The 13,282-nt window shown below is 42.6% G+C and overlaps 1 protein-coding gene across 5 annotated transcripts in view; it reads right to left on the minus strand.

Moving 5' to 3' along the window:
* Positions 1–13,282, minus strand: part of GRAMD4 (GRAM domain containing 4) — a 78,193-nt gene that overhangs the window by 24,245 nt on the left and 40,666 nt on the right. For all 5 annotated transcript variants that reach the window (XM_084497369.1, XM_084497367.1, XM_084497371.1 and 2 more), the window contains exon 4: positions 7,356–7,476. In XM_084497369.1, coding sequence (XP_084353495.1) covers positions 7,356–7,476 — 121 coding nt within the window. The remainder of the gene's footprint in view (positions 1–7,355; positions 7,477–13,282) is intronic.

Consider the following 13,282-nt stretch of genomic DNA (forward strand, 5'->3'; position numbering starts at 1 on the left):
ATGTGCAAGGCTTCAAATTACATTTGCAGTATCCATAGCCTCCAACTGCTAAAGTGGCTTGATAACACTTCAGGCATCAGTCCAAAAGCCTTGAGCCATCCATGAAGATATGCTACAGCAAGATTTCTCTAATGAAGCAGTAGCTTTGACAACACCAGCTGCAGCAAGCTTTACTTGACACAGTTGTATGATGGAAAAGTTTACTACTTGAACTTAAAAACATGCTCATTGCATAATTTCAATATCACTTATATAGCAGACCATGTAGGTGCTTTCAAATATTCCCTTCATCTTTCAGTCCTCAGGAAGGGAACCAAGTGGGATGCAGGTCAGCAAATGGAGAGCAGGAGGAGGGATCCCACTGCACTGGGCAGATTACAGAATATATAAGTAGATTTATAGGCATCTCTCTGTTCCTCCACGAAGTACACGAGGAAAAGATCTCACAGTACTGTCTGTGTATGGAAAAGGCCACTCTGAATTCGTGCACTCTGAATGAGTAAGATGGAAAAAACACAGGACTAATTGCCTCCCTTCTTCCCTTAGCACTCCCCATATTTAATGAACTTTCCACATTCCTGTTTATTTCTAAAAGGAGCATTTAGAAATAATTTATTGATTTATAGCTATACTTGGACAACTATCAGGGTGAGTAGCCAACTTCAATGGCTTCTGCTTTTCACCTGTTTTCAACTCCCCTGCAGGATTTTTCCACGTTGCTCCTGTATTTGCAGCAACTCTTGAATCTTTTCAAAAGCCACCTGAATTCTATTAGTTAATTTTTTTTCTAACTAAACTTTCATTTGGGCTTCTCTGCCGTCAACTTTGCACAGACTGCTATACAGCAGTGGCTTGTCTTCCTGGATCACACTCCTTCCAGCACATCAAACGGTTACACCATACAGGTGGGACATTTTTAGTCACAATCTGTCACTGCCACCGTCTCTCATTAAAGACACGTTTTGGCAGCGAGGATGTAGTCATTCACAGGCAGGAGGCAGTTACTCGACCTGCTCCCGTTGTGCAAGCACGCTGAGGGGATGTCACACCTGAACGGCTCTGGTGACAGAGCCAAGATGGGATCCCACAGCCACCACCCGTCAGAGCCTTCAGGCTGGGCCTTCCTTTCACACGCTGGGGTGTATTTTCAGAAGCAGCTCAGCGTCATTACTCCCTACGTTTCTTGGAAAAAAATCAAGAAAAATCTCAGCCAAAAACAGTCATGAATACCAGCCTGACTGGGCTCCCTCAGTGGCACGTGAAGGTTTGGCCTTGGCCACTCATGGTGTTGTTTTTTGTTTGTTTGTTTGTTTGTTTGGCAATGTCTTACCCACCATCTGCCTGTTACTCTTTCCCCACGAAGAATCTGACCTTTACGAATCATCAGGTTAATGATAGCTCATTACTGCACCTGTGAATCAGGTTATAATTAGCCACCTCAGACAGATCTGGGCCAGGAAGCTCCAAATTCATTCTTTAGGCTTGCACAATCCTAAAACCAGGTCAAATCAGCCACTACTGGAAGACCTTTGACAGAGGGTAGGAATTATCATTCCTATAGTTTCTGAACCACTCTTCATGCCAAAGATCAGTTAGGAGGCTAGAAAACACAAGCCATCCCCAGAATCACAGGATTACAGAACTGTAGGGGTTGGAAGGGACCTCCAGAGATCATCAGGTCCAGCCCCCCTGCCAAAGCAGGTTCCCTACAGCAGGCTGCCCAGGTAGGCATCCAGACGGGCCTTGAATAGCTCCAGAGAAGGAGACTCCACAACCTCCCTGGGCAGCCTGTCCCAGTGCTCCGTCACCCTCACCGTGAAGAAGTTCTTTCGCATGTTGGTGCGGAACTTCCTGGGCTCTATTTTGTGGCCATTGCCTCTTGTCCTGTCCCCACAAACCACTGAAAAGAGGTTGGCCAAATCCCTCTGTCTCCTACACTTAAGGTGTTTATAAACATTAATAAGACCCCCTCTCAGTCTTCTCTTCTCAAGGCTGAACAGACCCAGGTCTCTCAGCCTTTCCTCATAGGGGAGATGCTCCAGGCCCCGTATCATCTTTGTGGCCCTCTGCTGGACTCTTTCCAGGAGATCCCTGTCTCTCTTATACCAGGGAGCCCAGAACTGGACACAGTACTCCAGGTGAGGCCTGACCAGGGCAGAGCAGAGGGGGAGGATCACCTCCCTTGACCTGCTGGCCACGCTCCTTTTAATGCACGCCAGGATCCCGTTGGCCTTCTTTACCACTAGGGCACACTGCTGGCTCAAAATGTTAGAGCTATTCATGACTGGTACAAGTATAACGTTCAAAAATGACAAGTACACATCAATGAGGCTCCCACTCAATGCTGCCCCACAGAAACATCCAGAACGATGCCCAAATGTTATTTTTGTAGGTGCAAATATGACCCAAAAGTTAAGACAGCCTTGACACTGAACTGCTGGCCGTTTATCTTCACTAAATATTTTGGGTTAGTGCATCTTTAGCCTTGACTACAGCTGTGAGCTGAACAGTATGTGAACCAAAAGAATCTCTCCAACAGTTACATGAAGACCTTGTCCATCGCACAACAGCTATTGAGCTGTTCTCAGCCATGTTCAGAGCAATTTTCCTACAGACCAGCTCCAAGTACTGAGCTCCCAAGCAACCCATCATCATTCTTCAGACAGCTTTTGTGGAAGCCAGTCAAGTCTGTTTTATCTGTGTAACTGTTACTGCTCAGAGTAACACGGACGCATACACATTTGCAAGACGAGCACATTCCAACCTCAGAAATGTAAAAATAAAACATGAAGGAAGTATTTTCTCAACCTAGTTTAAACACAACTCACTCAGGTACACATGGCTCCTTAACCTGAGGAGTAGTCACAAAACTGAGTTGAAATATTTTAACATTTTTCATCTCCTTCCCATTAAAATAAACCAAACACATCAGAAGCTTTTGTCGTCCTCACAGATATTCCCACATTTTACATGGCTATTGTCCTGCACTTGTAGTGTCAGAAACAAAAGACAGGCTTTCAGAAGAAATGTCATCAGCCCAAAGCTGTACAAGATCTAAATGTTTGTGGCCAGAGGTTAAAAAAAAAAAAAAAAAAAAGTACTCTTGACAGGAGGTACTTCACAAGCAGATCTGGTGACAGGCTGCTAAGTTAAAAATAAAGACACACACAGTTCAGCCAACTGGGTTTGTCAGCAATCAAGTATGTTAGCAATCCCAGGGCAGCACGGCAACCAAACTTTTGACCCAGGACTCAGCTTCTTTCTACCTGTGCGGAGTCCCAGGCTGACAGGTATCCTTCCAGCAGGGAGTGTCTCCAGGCTCCAGAGGAATCTCCACTGCCATCTGAAGCATCTTCTCAAGTGACAAAGTCAGCTATACCCAAAGCACTGCGTGTGTGGAAGATGATGCCTTTTAGCAAAAGGCCAGGAAGAGGCAACAAAAATAAGTGGTACAGAAGAAAGAGCGGCTTGTGCAGGAGCACTGTCTATTCTTCCTTAAAAATAGCTCACAATGATACTACTAAAAGGTTTGTACCAGCCACAGCATGTTGGTAGGTGTTATTACAATACTTTTTTTTTTTTTTTTTTTTTTTTTCCAAACTGCGTGATGGAGCTGGCTCAAAATTTGTAAAATAAGGCAACAGCAGCCTACAATTTACACTAAACAAGCATTACTCACACAGACTATTCCAAATTATTTATGCATTGTTCCACTAACAAAATGTCATCAGCTTCAGCTGTTGTACCAAATGCTGGGCTGTCCCAAAGCGTCTATGGAAAACTTTAACTGAGGGCACGTTTTTGAATGCTCAGACGTACAGACAATGAACACCATGACAAACAAACCCACTAGGCATCCTTTTCTTCCACTCCTCCCTGCAAAGACTTCAATGAAGTAAGCCCATGTTCTGCACACACACAGAAACAATCTACACTGTTAATTCATTGTTTTCTCCTTGCTGAACATTTTGCAGTGTCTATTTATATAGCTACATGTATCGATCTACTTCACAAATACTTCTGAAAACTGCAACAATTAAAATAATTTATTTTTTACACTACGACATGCTTTGCTTTTCATTAGCAGTTCAATGCTGTAAGCAAAAACAGAATACATGCAAACATTTTTATATGCATATCTATTTAAAGATTATACGAAAAATTACCTGAGACACAGGGCAAATTTGGCTTTGTTGACTTCAGCAGAGTAAATGACTTTCTGGGGTCAAGTTGCTTAATAAAATTAAGTTTCTAGTAAATATAAGTTTGGCCTATTACATACATGATTGTGTCAACCAACACCTTGCCTGTAGTGCTAACAGAACTATTTCAAAATGCCTACAGCAAAGTGCAAACAGATAAAAAGCAGTGATAAATAATTTCACACAACAGAGCACAATTTATGAAGAAGCCTAGGCAACCTGAGTTGTCTTCTGAGTATAAACTGGAAAACTCTTTGAATTTATTTATTTTTGTTATATATACCTGCCTGTCTGAAAAAGGTTAGAATATTAGCAAGACTGGTCAAAAAAAGACTTGGATAAAATGGATAACTGGCTGAATGTAATCTTCAAGTGCAACTCAAGCTAAAAGGGCTAATGCCATCCTTAGGATATCTAAATGGGAATACAGCACTGGAGAGGGCAGGTCATGCCACCTTAGTTTAATAGTGGTATGCCTGCACGAGATTTGCTCTGATTATGGTTATCTATCTGACCCAACAGGACACAGATGTTAACACTTGAAGAAGAAACACTGAAAGAGATAAAAGAAAGCCTAAAGGTTTGATAAACAAAGACCAAACTCTTTTCTCAGTAAAACACACATACTCACAAGCCACAGTGGGCCATATCAGACCCTGGACCGTCCTCACTACTCCTCGTAAAGAGGGACTCAGCAGGCTGCAATTTGGGTACCTTCTTGCAGAGGAAGTCCTCATCCTTCTCCGGGACTCTCAGCAATGATGGGATCATTTTCCTCCCTCTGTGATGGCTATGACCTAGAACCCAGGTGTACCTGCTTTCAGGAGAAAGCCTAAGGGCCAGAGCTGATGGTACAACCTATACTGTGCTCAGCTACAAGCACAGAACCACAGAATCACAGAATTTCTAGGTTGGAAGAGACCTCAAGATCATCGAGTCCAACCTCTGACCTAACACTAACAGTCCTCCACTAAACCATATCGCTAAGCTCTACATCTAAACGTCTTTTAAAGACCTCCAGGGATGGTGGAACTTGCATCTCAAACACCTTCAAGGGAGCAAGTCAGAGACAAGAAGGAGTCCTGAAGCACCAGTTTTATACACCAAGAGAAGAAAGGACCATTCTTTGTCATTGCTTTGTACTGCTGCTACAGAGCAAGCAGATATTCTCAGTGTGGGAACAGGACCAAGTTTGTCCCTTTTCCTCTGCCCCCGGTAGTCGACTCAAACAAAAGAACATCAGTCTAGACACAAACTGGAAATTACATGAGCATGCAGGCAGACCAACCAGCACAGGAGATAAAAATACACTTACACTTTCCAGCTCTAAGAGCAACTGTAAAATGTCAGAAAAAAATCCCCAGAAAACAGAGCTATGCAGATCGCCTTCCAAGTGCAAGATCACAGCCTGGCTTGGGAACAACTTCTCTGTAAGGACCTTGCAGAGCCCCCTCTAAGCACACAACTTGGCAGCTCAGGTCAGGACTGCACATGGACCAACCTTCCATGGAACCAGCGATTTTGGAAGACTGTCAATATAGTCAGACAAAATACATCAGACAAAAAAGTCTAACACTGTCCTGGGTTCTGAGAATAAGAGGGGAGGCCTAATTAAACTGCTATATAAAGCCTTGGTGAACCCACACTTTGAATACTACGTGAACTCAGTCTCTTCATCTTAAGACACAGGAGTTGAAGAATGATAACTGAAGCGATGAAAGGAATAGAGAGTACTCTTAAGAAGACACCAGAAAAGCTGGAACTCTCTAGTCTGCAGAGGAGAAGAGTAAGAGATCAAAGGTGGTACTTAAGCTGAATGCTGAACAGTTGTTCACCAAATCTCCCAATTCTGTAACTCTAGGGTATGTCTTGAAACCACTAGGAAATCTGTTTAAAAACAAACAATTAAACACCATACAACTGCTTTTTTGTAATCAACAACTTCTGTAAGGTATCGCCTCCTTAGCTTCCTGTGGTAGACAGCACTGGCATGTTAAAAAGGGGACTAAACAAATCCCTGGATAACAAGTCTGCAAACAGAGTCCCAAGTGAAAAGGCAATGATATACCTTCAAATACCCCTCACGCAGTGTTCATGGATGCTAGAGAAGTAGGAGATAAACAGATCACTGAAAGCAACTGGGCTCACGTGTTCCCCATAAACAGCTCCCCTGTCCTTGCAACAGAATACCAAGGGATATGGACTGCTGACCTAACCAGGAAAAGCATTTTTATGCTCCGAATGCGTACAGAAGTAAGTAGCACGCTGGGAAGACTTTGTATAACATTCAGAAACCTCATATCCAAGCAAATAGTTCTACCCTTTTTTTTTTCTTGCTCATCACCTCTAAATAACTGACAGTGCTTACTGCATATGATTACTAAATCAGCCTGCACTATTTAGTGTTGACAGTAGTTGACGCTGAACCACAACTCCTACTGCTCAGCCAAGTAACCTTAGCTACTGCTGAGGAAGATAATGTAGGCAACTACGTACGCAAGTGGGTTTAGACCAACAAGGCCACCAAGCAGCTGCTGTGAGTCTAAGATCTAAAGTCCATACTGTAAGGAGAGACATCATCAAACACAATGGCTTAGCAGCACCACAGAGGATATCCTCAACGTTGAAGGGTTTTGGGTTTTATTGGATTATGGGGAGGCACATATCCACTTGCCAATGCAGTGGCAAGGAAGGCTTACAGTTCAGCCACTCCCACACATTTAGGTCTGTGGTGTGGTATTGAGATGTCCTGCTAGAAGAGGAGTAATACAGACTGAGCAGTCTGGAGATGACAATGCTTGAGGAGGCAAAGCATACGCAGTGTCGTGGCACAGGCTCTGGCACTCAGCAGCACACATTGCACACTTATATCCCCAGGTACGTAAGATCCAGCGATATGAAGAATATCCCAACCAGATAGCTGTCAGGACACCTCTGTAGCTATGGCAGTATGTATGGTCAAGTAATATGGAAGTACCTGCATGTACAAGATGTACTTTCACATGAAAGCACAGACAGCTTCTCTCTGTGAGAGTTACTCATTTATTTGAAGAGAGCCCAGGCTGGAAATGGATGTTTTCATCAAAACTCCTCATTAAGAGAGTCTGAGACCTCAAGTGGCTTTTAGCTATAGAGTGAAGACATTTCTCTTACCTTGCTTTAAGTACTTCATTGACTTTTTGTTCTAGTTCTAGTCTCCTCTGTCGTTCCTTTTCCAGCTCTTGCCTTAATGTTTCAGCGTTTGTTTCTTCTCTCAGCTTCCTGAGTTCCTCCTCTATTAATTAGGGGATAAGAAGAAGATTCAGTTATATCAAAGAAAATTAAAGCCTAATTATGACAAATTAGGTATTTTTTTGTTTGCTTGTTTTTTCCATTTGTGTTACAGTGAATATGTTCACCATAAAAAAAAAGGTAATCAAGAGTTAGAAAGACTTCACAAAAAGCACACAGTTGTATCGTGTACAAAATGTTAAATTTGAATTGGTAAAACAAGAAGAAAAACAACTTTAAAGTTTTCTTTTATAGATGCATCAAAAATAAGTTCCTGTAAGCTACCTTTATTTAAATACAACTTCACATACCCTTAATTCCCCAAAGAAATAATCATCAGGAAAGGCTGTTTATTGCCAAGTATGTTGTGTCTCTCCCCCACACCCCCAATATGTTTGGGCAGGAAAAAAAAACATACATACTCTCATACAGTCATACAATGCTATGCAACCCTCTGTCCATCAACTCCTGGCACTCTCATATTTTTATACACGTCAGATGGGCCTGTTAAGAACCTGAGTACATCATAGTTTTAAGAATGGGTTATGAGATGGAGAGCTAAGTTCAGATTTCTATCTTTTTACGAAGTTAGTCTGCCCTACTAACTTCCAAGGAGTAACTTATGTATGCATGTACATATAAACATACATATGTATATATATATATACACATATATATACAGATGTTTCCTTTCATGAGCACATTATCAACCATGCATAAGGCTTTTTGTAGCTAATTAGCTTTGTTTTTTGTCATTGACAGTATTCTAGTTTGTGACTTTACTTTAGCCCAGAGCCACACAACAGGCTCGCTATTGGTGATCATTTTACCCACATAAGCATTCAAGAGATGACAAAAAGAAGATTGGGAATCTCTTTTGTTTTTTACTTTTTTTTTTTTTTAATGACAAAATTACTCTATTTTGTGTTCTCTGGGCTCTTTTTTTTAGCTCAATTTTGCCAGTAAACAGTAGAACAACAGAAAATACTTGCTAATTCTACTGTCACCACAGACAGTAGTTCAAGCTTTACATTGTTTTACATGATCCATATATTATGTTCTACCCTACAGCAACCTCTTCTGTTTCTTTTTATAGATTGTCTCATAAATCTTAAATAATCTGATAATTTTGATGGTTGAATCTCTCTCTCTTCAATCACTACGTGTCTTGAGAAGGTCAGAAATCCTACTACAAATACTCAGAAGATGTGATAAACTCTCTCCCCTCCCTGCAGGAGGCCTTAGTGCAGTATCTCAGACTGTTTTATCTGCTGTGCAAGCTAGGCAGCGGTAGATTATCTGTATTCCTGCGGCACTAAGGGCTTTAGAGCACAGAATTAGAAGAAAAGGAAGAAGATAGATGAATTGAGAGGACAACATGATGTGATGTGTTACACTGTGAGGCTACAGGTTGAATGCCATTAAACTGAAAAGAGTTTGCTATCATCTCATCACTAATGACCCTAGAAAGGAGAGTTGGAACACAGAAGCCACCTTATCCTCTAGCAATTTGTATTGGGTTTACATGGAAAGGGCTTGGTAGCAGAGGCCTGCTAGGGTGGCCTCTGTGAGTAGAGCCCAGCAGCTGCCCCATGTCAGATCAGAGCCAGCTCCAGGCAGCTCCAAAAGGGACCTGCCACTGGCCAGAGCTGAGACAGTGACCAACACTGGTTGGGCCTCTGGGAGAGCAGATTTAAGAAAGAAAAAATAAAAAACACTGTGCAACAGCAGCTGGGAGAACGAGGAGTGAGAAGCAGCCCTGCAGCCCCCCAGGTGAGTGCAGCAGGAGGACAGGAGGTGCTCCAGGCAGGCAGCAGCAGTTCCCCTGCAGCCTGTGGAGAGGCCCCTGGTGGAGCAGGCTGTCCCCCTGCAGCCCATGGGTCCCACATGGAGCAGATCTCCACACTGCAGCCCCCCATGGGTGGAGGAGCCCTGAATGAAGCAGGTGGATGTGGCCTGGAGGAGGCTGCGGCCCATGGAGAGGAGCCCACAAAGGAGCAGGGGTCTGGGGGGAGCTGCCGCCCGTGGGGGACCCGTGCTGGAGCAGTTTGCTCCTGGGAGATGGACCCTGTGGTATGGTGCCGTGTGGGAGCAGTTCTTGAAGAGCTGCTGCCTGTGGGCAGCCCCCACAGGCTCAGTTCGGGAAGGACGGCATCCATGGGAGGGACCCCACAGGGAGCAGGGGCAGAGAGGGACTGCAAAGGAGCAGCAGAGACAAAGTGTTAGGGACTGACCACAGCCCCCATTCCCCATTGCCACTCAGTGGGAGGAGGGAAAAGATAATTTGTTGAGTGATCTCCCTGTCCTTATCTCAGCCCTTGAGCCCCTTTCATTGTATTTTCTCCCCCTTTTCCTTTGAGGAAGAGGAGTAAGAGAGCAGTTGCAGGGGAGTTCAGCTGCCCAACTGCCCAGCAAGGTAGTTGTATTTTACCACACAACTTTATTTATTTTTGTGTTTAGTTTTATTTTACCACACAACTAAAACTGAAATTTATTTCCAAGACATATGTTACAGCATGGTACAGAAGGGAACTTGGACTGTTGCAGCAGGTATCATCATCTCCTGTAAATAAACAGACAGATGCGGACAGAAGGGCACACCTACACACTGAGCTGTTCCTAATTACGTGTCTACAAGCAATTTGAATTCCAGCAAGAAAACTGTGTTTATGATTAGCCTACCCTGCACTTTCAAGAGCTTGCCTTGTTGCATAACAGAGCATGCAGCAGCTGAGGGGAAACATCTGTTGCAATTGAAATCTATCACGATGGTATCACAAAGTTCCAAAAGGGATGTTATCTTCTCAGACCATTAAAGGAAAGAAAAACCTCTTTGTTAAGCACTTTTAAAAAAGTAAAAAAGAGGAAATGAATATGCGTTATATGTACATAAGAAAGCCACAAGTAGTGTAAATTAACCTCAGTGCCCTTGGAAGTCTGCACAGATCTTCCAGCTTCCTTAATACCGGTTGTTCTGATTACACTACATCTCATTCTATTAAAAACAAAATCCAGAGACTCAAACACTAGGACGAGAAGAGCAAGAGATACAGAATTGCTTTACGCAAAGAGGAAGAGATAAAGGGTGCACAACGAACAAGGTTGAACTCCTGTAAAAGAAAACAAAAAATACAGCACCCGATCACTGGGACTCATCAGAGCTTTGCTTTGCATGGCATTCTCTAACACCCAAGTACAAGACTTTGCAATTTAAACCCATCCCAGTTTTGGCCTTTCCCACTCTTTAAGGCAGCATTGTTGCTACATTGGCAGCAGCGTGGGTCTGGCATCATAAAGCCTCCGTGCCTGGTTAGTTAAATACTCTAAGTTTCCTAAGCAACAGAAACCACAAAGGAGAGGGAAACAAAACAAAACAAAACAAAAACCCACTACTGTCCTTCCTTGCTCACTCCCCTAAAATAATCTACAGTGTGGCTAAACTGAACTAAATTTACAAAACAAAAAGACACTTCTCTGGAAGAACCCACAAGAACGTTTCACCACGGAAGTCTTAACACAGTGCCTTATGTATTGAGCTTTACAGGTGTGTATCCTCCTTGACAATGAGAAAAATGTGCTCCTTGCATTTCGTCTTCAGACAGGCAGGGTAAACATAAAAGGTCAAGCTTCAGGTCCAAGAGTAATCAGCTTCTGTAATTTCCCTCTCAGGCCCGTCAGTCACAGCTCCCTATCTCATGCTGGACAAGAAACATTACAAGAGGCTTAGTGCATGGCTTAACTAGACATGAAGGTGTGATCCTGCAAAAACGCTGTAAATCCTCTCTAAACAAAGTCAACTTGTATAGAAAAAGCAGGGAAATACCTGAATGCTACGGCACTTGCAAAAATCAGATTTGGAAGTCTGTAAGACTAGGCAACAATAGTGTTTAAGCTACATTAACCTGTATCTTATTGTAGTGCAAACCCTAGTAAAGTTGACCTTGTGGGAAAGACCATCATTAGCAATGTATCTCACAAGTTACCTGTATATATTTTTTATTTTAATTTTTTTTTTCCAGTTTTTCTACAGCATTTTATCCTCTATTAGTTACCACACCACTGTCACACCTGCATTCTAAGGATTTGGTCATCTACATTTAAAGATTTAACAACTCAAAAAGTTTAGTTGCTATCACCTAGCTGTTCAAAGACAAGCTACTTGGTGTTTTACCACTATGCAGTAATCATTGAATTGTATGCCATCAGCTCCTAGAACAACTGAAAAATTTCATTTTGCTCCTCAGAATACACAAGCTTGTTGTAAGAAATGTTTTGCTGAAAAGCTCAAATACTAAAATATTTAGTTCAGAGAGACCAAACAAAATCTGAGTGGTATACAGAAAAGAAAGATGCTACGATAGCCTTGGAAGGCATGACGCAGTAGGTTCCTAATTCAATACTGCATGTGCAGTAAAGCGGATGTCTCCCTTAATATGGGGATTGGAGGGGGATTAGGGAGTCTCCTAGTAGCTACTTTACATAATAGCATTCCCTTGTAGGCCTACAGGTATGGTGCAAAATCCTCCCGTAGGACAGAGTGACAAAAAATTTCTTCCGGAGCAGAGCCTAGAGATCAGGCGGTAAACTGCTGTGTACAGCTACCAAATCAGTTCACTGTTAAATCAAAGGAGACCAAGTTAAAAACTACGAATGCCAAAAATCGTACATGTATCCTGTCATATTTACATAGAGAAATACCAGTACTTAGTAAGAAAGAAATAACTCTTCTACGTGTATGTTAATTATGGCAAATCTTCCTGTAACACTCTGCACATTGCTAGAGTTCAAGGATGTTGTCTGATCGGTACTGAACACACCAAGTCCCAACCACACACCATCAAACTGGATCTCATCAGCAGTGCTGATGGAGCCAGAGTTACCTCCAACACATGAAGTTTCTCCCCTTGCCAGACTCCCTACTCCTATGCAAAGCCACTATTAAGTTTGTCCCAAGTAAGCCAACTGTACAACATTACAGACAAAATGTTAGAAGTCTGGAAATAGATATATTTTTTATCTCCATAAATATTGAAAAGCTTTTATTCTTTATCCTAAACTGCAGCAAAGAACAGTGCTGTGACACACATGGAAATGTTTCACCATGTGTCATAAAGCAAAGACACATCCAAAGAACGCTGCCTGCTGTCTGCCCAGCAGTGGTGATGGAGGAAGGACCCATCAAAAAGAAATAATTCAATAACCTCTTTTTTCCGTTTATAGTTATTTTGTAATTCATTTCTGCAGGCAAGTCCACAATTCACAGCTATAACTGGATATAGCTTAATTGTGTACTATTTACGACCTGTTCTTTGAATTTTTGCCTCTCCTCCCCCATAAGGACATTAAGTACTTTCCACTAGTGACTTGAGACCCACAGAGACTCCAAATAACACATTAGCCTTTGATACCAGACTTCACAAGACATTTTTCTACTTCACATGAGAGATGCTTGAAAAGGGCTTACCTAGACCTCTGTTCCAGCAGCTCCTCTTTATCAGCACTTTTTTCTTCTTTAAGCCACCTCTTAATTAAGTTCATGCCCTTTCAAGCTTAGACTTCTACGCGGGAAGCATGAAGCTCACCTGCTTAGGGGACCACCCTTAGCATTCTAAGGAGGAAGAACCAAAACACCTCTCCTCTCAAGCCCAAGAGGCCAGGATTACCATCTAATCTTTCCTTTGTCTTGGGGGCTTAGGCGGTCACTTGCAAAACAGATACCAGCCTTCATGTTCTTCACGGATCTTCTCCAAGAAGACGGACAAGGAGTGGTCTGGAAAGTCATCTCAGCAGACAGAGCAGCAACAGTGGGA

Source organism: Aythya ferina (genome assembly GCF_964211825.1).
Source record: "Aythya ferina genome assembly, chromosome: 1".
Classification (NCBI taxonomy): Eukaryota; Metazoa; Chordata; class Aves; order Anseriformes; family Anatidae; genus Aythya; species Aythya ferina.